At 44.3% G+C, this 9,796-nt stretch overlaps 1 protein-coding gene across 1 annotated transcript; it reads right to left on the reverse strand.

Annotated features, from left to right (window-relative positions):
* Window positions 1-216: 216 nt before the first annotated feature.
* On the reverse strand, window positions 217-3,165 carry LOC100273421 (uncharacterized). The gene is made up of 10 exons (NM_001147858.1): window positions 3,037-3,165; window positions 2,827-2,932; window positions 1,651-1,937; window positions 1,503-1,562; window positions 1,379-1,431; window positions 1,172-1,294; window positions 980-1,049; window positions 780-858; window positions 563-644; window positions 217-439 (listed from the first exon to the last, which is right to left on the reverse strand). Exons 1-10 carry the CDS (start codon window positions 3,065-3,067, stop codon window positions 413-415), a joined length of 918 nt encoding a protein of 305 aa, NP_001141330.1. The 5' UTR covers window positions 3,068-3,165; the 3' UTR covers window positions 217-412.
* Between the last annotated feature and the right edge of the window lie 6,631 nt (window positions 3,166-9,796).

Below are 9,796 nucleotides of genomic sequence, written 5' to 3' on the forward strand. Positions count from 1 at the left end.
AATGACAAAGTGGTTGAGGAGAGTTGTTCCCCTTAATTTTAAAAAAAGCTTACCGAGTCTAAAATAGATTTTCCATATTTACTACTAGTGTCGAAGAGCAGTTCGGACAGGTGGAACTTTCGCAACACCACAAAATCTGGGAAGTAGAACAAAAGGAGAGGCTCGCTTATTGTAGCACTGGAAAAAACAAGAAAGAACCAATTCACGCACTTGGAAGGAACAAACGCAGGCAACTTTTATTCGAAACGGCATGGGTACTCCTCTCAACTCTGTAAAAAAAATGACCGTACATGGCACACATACTGTATTCGTAGTCTATATATATGTATATGGTACATGGACACTTGGAACGACAGCTCTTGGTGGGGCCTTGGGGTTCCATCCATCCAGGTCCAGGCCAGGCCGCCCCTTCTCACCATCTTAGCTTGGCCGGGAAGTACTGCAGGGAAAAAAAAACAAGAATTCAGACAAGTAAGCTCAGATCACTATATGAGAACGTGGTTCTGGTTCTGATTCAGCCGACGACGCCAAATAAATGCGTGGATACATTACAGATGCATACCTTGTCGATTAGGGACATGTAGTAGGGCTTCACCTCCTCCACGTCGATCCTGCTGTTGCTCTTGCTGTACAGGTCATACTTGCTGCAACAAGAGGGGAAAAGAGACAGCCAACGAACGCCAGTTGTTAATTATATATACTCATCTATAAAGTGTCCACGTCTCGTCCATATATATCAAGTATGCGCAACCAATTGATCTGGTGCTGTCTTGTCTTACTTGAACACATGCAGCCACTTGAGGTTCTCCTTGTCCTCATCGTCCATCAGGTGTGTGTAGGCTCCATGCTTGTGCAGGGCTGCGTGCATATATGTATATATAAATGCATGCATCCTGATTTAACCTTCTTTTTTTCGCTCCGTACAGTTACAAAAAGGGAGGGATCAGCGAGCGAGAGGGGCAGGGGGGAGGGCGCTTACGGTAGAACGAGTGGTATCTGATGATGAACAGCCCCGCGGAAGGAAGGGTGCACTTGTTCTCCTTGGCCACCTGACGAGATGAGATGAGATGAGCACACGCACATGCATGCATGCCATGCCAGGCAGCGTTTTTCTTTTCTTTTCTTTTCTTCTCCCTTCACGCGGCACACACTACGCAATGTGGATACTGACCAGGTACATGTAGTCGTCGTGGCCCCATGACATGAGCACCTTGTTGAGGCCGCAGCCCTCCGAGTAGACCCCCAACTTGGTGTTGAGCTTCGGGTTGTGGTAGTCGGGGTTCTCCTTGAAGTACTGCGCAACAGAGTCAGGGCAGGGCGGTGAAGATGAAGAGAGGAGAGCACACTACTGAAGCCTGCAACTGCAATTGCTTACTACCTTGAAGTGGACGTTGCACTCGTCGTATGCGCAGCCGACGGGGAAGGTGTCACCTGAAAGCTACAGGTTTCAGAGGAGGAATTTTGAGTATTATATTGCATCGCCAAGATTTCCCCTTGCTTACCGACGACAGCCCACTGAGGGAGCTCCCCGAAGCTTGGGTGCAGCAGCACCTTGCCCAGGTCTGAAAATGACAGTGAGTTAGATTAGAGAAGCGTGGCGACGACAGTTGCATCGGCAGTAAGCAAGCAAGCAAGCAGTGCAGGCCATACCGTGGATGAGTCCGGTGAGGTGGAGCCAGTCCTCGTCGGGGTAGTCCTTGCGGATGGCCTCGGCGGTCTGCAGCAGGTGCTCGATCTGGGGCATGTCCAGGTCCGGGTCGCTGTCGTCGATGAACTCGTTCAGCAGCTCGATGCACTCCCAGATGCCCATCTCCGTCTTGTCCAGCCGCCCGTACTCCGCCCGCATCCGCGCCACGAACTCGTGCGTCTGCCTCACGTGGTTCACCCGGTAGAACTCCTCTACCGTCTGCTTCCGCTCCGACTCCGCGTCGTAGTCCCTGCACCAAGGGTCAGGAGTTCCCGGTCGTTCATCAGCTCCTGCGTTCTCATTTTTTATTTTTTCCCAAGGACATTAAGGCCACACAGCTCAGTGCAAGGAAGAAAAAATTAGTCCGGGTTCGCTATGTATAACTTAAAAAGATAATATAAATAAATCCACCGTGTTAGCATAGTCACAGTAGCCACAAAAATATCGTTGGTGCTTGTGGGGCCGCTGTCGTGGACACCCATAAATCTTTGGGGGCGCACATGCCAAGTTGTTCCTTCATTTGGCAACCTGCTTGTTCAGATGCCTTTGGAAACAAAACTGTATCACTCGGAACGTAAAACTTAACAATAATTTCGGTGGGATGGCAAATTCCTCAGTAATTTCGGTGGCAAATTCCTCAGTAATTTTGCTGGAGCCTGTACGGCAATGCAGCGGTCCAGCAGAGTGGAAGCGGGCAGCAAAGGCCTTTCTCGTCCGCCGACTTCGTGTGTGTTTTGTGATGACAAGCTTGTTGGCAGACAAATAATTTTTATCCTGCCAAGTAAAAATGTGGATTTGCCCGAGTGTCTTTTTATGGTTACTTTATCATTAAACACAAGAGTGGAAAAATGCGTCACGTCACGCGTCTGTTTCCGTCTTTGACTCGGAACGAGAAGCACACAAGTGAACTGATCTGAGGTACTATTTATTATCAATCCACGTTGACGTAGATTAAAGTAAAAATTACTTTAGTTTTCATCTTAAAATCCACCTCAACACGTATTGGTTAATTCCATTATATAAATATGTGCATATCTAGATAAGCCCCAATCTTCTCTGCTTGCGCCTGGCCTTTGAGTTTTGGCGTCGACGTACGGATCCCCAAGAACCCACCGTAGCAAATCAGTAGGCTGTTTCACCTGAAGGTATTGCCGAAGGCGTTGGCGTCCGGCACGACGAAGCCGGCGTCGAGCACCAGCTCCGCGGGGTCACCTCCGCCGGGGACTTTCCTCTCCGCCACCGCATCTGCGCCATGACGACCATTCATCGCCATGAAACGAAACTTCCCAATAGGCAAACAGGGGAGGGAGAAGAACACGAGCGAAGAAAGAAAACACAAAAAAGCTCACCGAGCTGGGGCTGTTCAATGGTGATCGTCATCTTCTTCTCTGATCGTCGCGAAAAGAAGAAGAGGAAGAAGAGGAGGAGGGGGCTAGCCTTGGCAAAATGGCAGCACGTAACAGAGTCCAAGAACACGGCTACGGCAACGGTGGCGGCTTTGGTTCCTCTGGAGGCAAAATTCGCACGGCATTTATAGCTGGAGGTCCGGGGTGGCGCTGGCCCCGGCTGTCAGCCGGCAAGGTAGCTTGCAACAGCTGTGGGTGACGCGGCACGGAGAAGAAAAGCCGGAGCTAGCCGGGGGATCCGGATTTGCTAGGACACGGGAGTGACTCAGCCATGGCGTGGAGCTGCGTCTGTGGGTGACAGCGACACCTTGCGCTCTTTGCGGTAGGTATACTGCCCCTTCTTTCTCCCTGCGCTTGCATGCTTGTTATCGATATCGACCGACTAGTTGTCTATTTTTTTCTTCTCTTTTCTCCTATGGAGTATTCATTTAATTTTCTCTCTTCTTTTCTGTCTGCTCTTCCTTCGTGCATGAAGCGTTGGAGTAGATACTCGTATCAGTGTTTAATTGAGGAGCGGAGAAAAATGAAACATCTTTATTCTAATTTTTTTGGATATTTGGTATCCAACAAAAGAGAAACGGAATGACTCCTGTGGTCTCTATTTGAAAATTTATTATAAATAGTTATAGTGCTTTCGCTCCACCAAAGTAGTTGGACACGTGAGCGCTTTCTAGTACGTGATCGCTCTCCTCTATCTTCTCCGTTCTACACTCATATATGGCTCTCTAACCTTTTACCAAACAAAAAATAGAGTGACTTTATTCTATTTGCCAAACGAAGAATAGAACGGCTTAATTTAAAAAACTGAAATACAACTGATCTGTTCTAATTGACCCTTCAACTAAACACACCATAATTGAAGCATAGCCTGGAGCAAGGTTACTAGACCAAAAAAACTTGGGGGGTTGGGCATATCGGACCTGAAAAAAATGAATTGGGCTCTTAGGCTGCGCTGGCTCTGGCTGCAAAAAACTGATCCTGACCGGCCTTGGGCTTCCTTTGATATAAAAGCTCACCCTTCAGTGAAGGCCTCTTTCTCGGCAGCGGTTTCCTCGGTGGTGGGCAACGGTAAAAACACTTTGTTTTGGACTGATAAATGGATTGATGGGCAGAGTCTTTGTCAGTTGGCCCCCCACCTGGTCAAGACGGTCTCTTCTAGGGCTAAAAAGAGGAGTGTGCACAATGCTCTCACAACAAGGGGATGGGTGCAGGACATTCGAGGTGCTATCACCCTTAATGTTCTAGCTGATTTCTTCAAAGTGTGGGATCTCACCGCTCACTGGGAGTTACATCAGGATCATGATGATAAGCACATTTGGCTTCTCTCTAGCTCAGGTCTTTATTCCACCAATTCGGCATACACTGGTTTCTTTTTTGGATCAACAACCTTTAAACCCTGGGAGAGGATTTGGAAGGCTTGGGCGCCTGGTAAATGCAAGTTCTTCATGTGGCTTGTGGCTCATGGTCGCTGCTGGACTGCTGACCGTCTGGCAAAAAAGGGGCTGCCTCACCCTCAACTCTGCCCGTTGTGTGATCAGGAGGAGGAGACCCTAAATCATCTACTAGTTTCCTGCGTCTTCTCTCGAGATGTTTGGTTTCAGATTTTGAAGATTGTCCGGTTGCAGCATCTTGCTCCTAACCTTGCGACCTCTTCCTTTGAGGATTGGTGGGAAGGAATTGCCACGGTCCCGGGTGATCCAACATATAAGGGGCTGTTAAAGGGCCTCAATTCTTTGATCATTCTTGGGGCTTGGGCCATTTGGAATCACCGCAACCGTTGTGTCTTCAATGGGGAGCAGCCTTGTTCTACCATGGTCATCAAGTGGGTCAAGGAGGAGTCTCACAATTGGTGTAGGGCTGGAGCCAGTGGATTAGATAGCATCCTTTCCGCTCCAACGCACTAATCGGCGTCCTTCTTTCTTGGTCATGAGGGCAGTTGGTCATATTTTCATTGTACTTCTAGCTATCCCTGTGTGTGTGTGGGTGTGTGGGTTAGTTTGGCTTGTATGAGGTTTCTTATCCTCACCTTTTTTCCTCTTAATATAATGATACGCAGCTCTCCTGCGTTTTCGAAAAAAAAGCAGCTCATGCACTGTCTTGGCCTCCGAGGCGAGGTTCTAGGGGATAGCTCACCTCTTCATCGCAGTCATAAGAAAATGTTTCGGCCCATATGGCCAAATCTCCCAAACGGTTTACTTTCCTTTTCAAAAAATATACTAATACCTATAAGTTTAAATATACATATGGTAGATGTTGTTATATTTTTTATCTTATATCACTAGTAATAGGAGACAATTACAAAATTATCACATTAATTCTCACCAAAAAATAATAAAAAAGACAAGTCATAGAATTTACCAATATCACTAAGCGAGGCTCCACCAAGAAAAATCGTAGAAAAAAAGACTGCCCTCTTCCTCTAATCTTTTATAAGGTGTTTGGTTTGAAAAATAAGCTAGTACATCATTCTTACTCATCACTCTTTTGTTTGGTTTATGGAATGGAATAAGTTGATCTATCACCACCTTATTCCTCATAGTTAGTTAGCTAGTATTAACACGATGAATGAGGTTATCCTACCAAATTTGAGGAATAAACTTATTATGCACCACCTCATCTTGGATGGAATGATTCCTCATACCAACACCCCTTAGTGTATCGTCGCCATGGCTAGCAATAATCATTCGATTCTTTTTTTCTAAACAATTATCCATCACCATCGTTATAAAATATACTTATGTCTCAACATTTAAGCTACTAATGTTTTATTCATTGCTCATAGCGAAGGTGTTGTTGTTTCCATCATATTTAGGGTGCTCAACCACTTTAGGATGCTCATCTCACTTTTAACAAAGATCAAGAAAAAATAACAAGTTCAAATGCAATGATAATGTGCTCTCTACTTGTGATGATCACTTTGCCACATTTACTTCCTCACCAACATATAACTCCATACAACTATGATCGGTGGAGGCCAAATGATGAACCTCGAGCTTAACTCTTTATGACATATGTCATGTTGAAAGGGAAATGGGCTAGATAGCCATATCTACTTGTTTTGATGATTGAATGTCCAACACAACATCGTGGACTAACTTGTTTGCTAAATGTATGAGTATAGGTTCACTCAGATGTACTTTGGAGGTTTCTAAACCCAAACAAGCTCAAAAGAGGCCAGAAAGTGCAAATTTGAGTAAATGGGTAAAACTGTGAGGTTTGAACCTTTAGATATGTTGCATAGACCTTTACAATGTTTCTAGCACTTTCTTTTGTGTCGCTAACTCAGTTTCTGAAGAAAAGTGTGTTTCAGGACTTTGTTTGAGCTAGAACTGAAAATCTGGAGAAAGGATGAGAAATAGGTGAGTTTTCTTGAGTTAGTTCAATTGATTACTCTATAATAATGTTTGTCTAAGTTGTAGGAAGGCCCCCAAGAAAAGCTAAGTCAAATGGAGCAAGACTTGGCCAAAATGCACTTTTTCTGTGTAGATTGGGACTCACTAGACCGGTCCGTTGGTGCACCGGGCCGGGTTCATAGTGAAGTCCCAGTGCAGGATTCGGAAGCCTGGTGCTATAGATCATCTACAGTACTGGTCCGGAGGTACACCGGACCTCATCCTTACAAACTCTATAGTCTCAAAAATTTTATTTATAAAATTCACCGGACCGTCTTCAGTAGTGGTCTGGTGGTGCACCGGACCACATGGTAACATCTACTTTCGCGCCCAATGGCTACTTCAACGGGAGGTGGACATGTGGAGGTCCGGTGGCCATCTGAACCGGTCCGTTGCCTGTCCATTTTGGAAGTTCCTAGTCAGGATCCCAAAGATATAAAACTAGGTAACATCTATACTTTCCAAGGACTTTTGATTTAAATAAGTAATATGCTCATTTCCAGTTATTAAAGGGAAAAATAGTTAACTATTTAGCTAGGCCTAGGAATTTTTGAGTAGATGTAACATATGTTTTGTCACCCGGTGAAAAAATATAGCACCCTAGTCTAAGTCATTAAGAGAAAGTTATCCACTAAAAACCATTGAGAGCCTTATCCAAATAAAAGAAAGAAAAATAGTAAACAGGTGAAACCAGAGAGCCTATGATTTTTTCTAGGCTATATGGAGAATGTAGAACCCAGGAAAAATGTATGTGACCTTGGTCCAGTAAAAAGATATAGAATGGCAATTTAAATAAGCAAAACAAGGAAAACTTTAGAAAATCATAGAAAAATAATCCAGAGAAGGACCAATCCCAACTTTGAGAATAACTGCTCTTGTACTAAAAGAAATCTACGAAATTTCTAAATCTATTGTTTGGCACCTTTTAGAGTGCAAGTTAGTTATAAGTGACTTTCTAGTCTTAAAATTTGAAAAATCCTAGAAGAAATACCATTAAGTGTTCCCCAATGAAAATTTGTGTAAGTCTCTTATGCTTCACCTAGATAATAGGAAAAATACCCATTAGATCAGTAGCCATTGTCTTATAGATGATGTAGTGAAATGTGCCCCCCTTTGCCCTAGAATTTGTTATTTTTGTTTAGGACAGACCTTAATTACCATTGATCCCAAATTACTAGGATAACCTCTAGTAATTAGTAGAAAGCACTATATGTTTTGCAATTGTTTTTTGGAATTTTCCAAACTATAGTTGTAGTTCAAATTACCCTTTAAATATTAATAGAAAAAAGAAAAAGGGGATTAACGGTAACTAATGTTTAACTAAGTAACTTAAATACAACGTGTCTGAACCTTAATTAAACTCTCAAGTAAATGATTTTGGTCTAAATTAAACCCCCAATGGTCAAACTTTAAGACTATACCCCTAGATGCCCACTCCTATAAGGACTTATTTTAATAAGTATAAACCCGTGCATTCTGCTAAGTAACCTAGTACTACTACACCATGCTTCCCCAATAAGCACTTTCATATCTCTCATGCATTGCATTCGTTAGATTGCAACCTCGTCGACAGAGAGTACGTGCTGATTCTGGAGCAACCTCGTCGACTGCAATTCTGTTTGTAGGCTTGTGTTGTGCACTTACGTATAGGAGTTGTTTCAAACCCTTGATGCATAAACTTAGGTTCCTTTTAAGAAATGGATACTAGTATGCTAGGTCAAGTAGCTGCTATGCTAATTAGGGATCTCAGTATAAGTCAAGTGATTTTTCTAGCACTCGCGCGAGGTCAAGAATTGAATGTACTCCTTTTGATAATGGGATTATGATTGTCTATGGGCACGGATCCCTCGGGGATGCCCTATCCATGGGACAAAATTGTAATAAGGATTAACATGTGGATACTTGTGTTAAGCATTTGAAAGTACTAAACACATGCCGATAAATATGGTTAATCGGTAAGCCTAGTACCTGAAAGAGAAATGTGCCCTTGGGCCATTTCTATAAATGTTTTGGTGATTAGATGCCCAACACATATTGTTTTGGTTGATATGCGCTAAGTGTCAAAGAGAGGCAAATTAAGAATCAAGGTATGACTCTAGCCTTAGTGAATTGTTTTTGATACTAACATATTCCTCTAAGTGCTAGGAACCTTCTCAAATCAAATGAAATTGGATTGGAGAAGTTTGGCTTCAACCAGCCTGTGGTTGCACCGGACTAGGTCCAGTGCCCATGCTGGCGTGCTCGACAAACTCGCCGCTCTCGAGAAAAGTTGGGGGAGTCGCGGCTATAATTCACCGGACTGTCTGGTGTGGCAGCCGCGCCTGCGCCAACGGTCGGCAGCGCAATCAGCGGGCAACACGTGGACTTTGCCAACGGTCACCAGGCCACACCGGACTGTCCAGTGTGCTAAGGGGCCGAGGTTGCAACGGTCGGCTTTGCCAGAAAAGGAAGGAAATCGCGCACTGTTCACTGTCCGGTGGTGCACCGGACTATCCGATGCGCCCACGGACAGAAGAAAACTATGGCCTTCCAAATGGAGCTCCAATGGTTTCTAGCTGCCTTGGGGCTATAAAAGGGACCCCTAGGCGCATGGAACAGTACACTAAGCCTCCATTGAACATCCTAAGACGCCTAGACTCCGCAAGCACGCATTGATTCATTGTGTTTGAGATTTGAGCACTTGGTTGAGCTATGAACTTGATGTGCTGTGTTTTGTGCTCGTTTCTTGACTTATGTGTGTCATTGCTGCGACTCTACCTCTTGCGTGTGCTTCTATTCTCTCCCTTACTCTTGTGGTTTAATTGTGATCAATCTTGTAAGGGTGAGAGGCTCCAACTTGTGGAGATTCCTCACAAAGGGAATACTTGAGAAAAGGAAGAGAACCGTGGTACTCAAGTTTGATCTTTGGATCACTTGAGAGGGATTGAGTACAATCCTTGACCGAAGGAAGTCACCACAACGTGGAGTAGGCATTGGCTGAACCACGGGATAAAATCACCGTGTCACTTGTGCTACTTTCCTTTGTGATTGTTTTCTCTGTTAGAGTTCTCCTTAATCACTTGCGCTATTGTTCCTAAGTTCAATACACATTCTAAAGGAACAATCAATTGAAGAGTTCGCTCCCTCTCTATTCATAGCACCTTGGTTTTGACTTCACTAACATTTTATAAACCAAGTTTGTGTTGTTTAGTCTTGATTTTTATAGGATGACCTATTCACCCCCCTCTAGGTGCTCTCAATTAGTATCAGAGCCATACTCTTCATTCAGGGACTAACCGCCCGAAGAGATGGATTCTAAAGGCAAGGGGATG

Source organism: Zea mays, chromosome 9 (assembly GCF_902167145.1).
Source record: "Zea mays cultivar B73 chromosome 9, Zm-B73-REFERENCE-NAM-5.0, whole genome shotgun sequence".
NCBI lineage: Eukaryota > Viridiplantae > Streptophyta > Magnoliopsida > Poales > Poaceae > Zea > Zea mays.

What these genes read in the sequence shown, in the direction of transcription:
- LOC100273421 (NM_001147858.1), bottom strand. Translation starts at nt 3,067, where the DNA reads ATGACGATCACCATTGAACAGCCCCAGCTCG. An exon ending in GCCTTCGGCAATACCTTCAG is followed by an intron (nt 1,938 to 2,826) that starts GTGAAACAGCCT and finishes CCCTTGGTGCAG; the next exon opens with GGACTACGACGCGGAGTCGG. An exon ending in CCTCACCGGACTCATCCACG is followed by an intron (nt 1,563 to 1,650) that starts GTATGGCCTGCA and finishes TGTCATTTTCAG; the next exon opens with ACCTGGGCAAGGTGCTGCTG.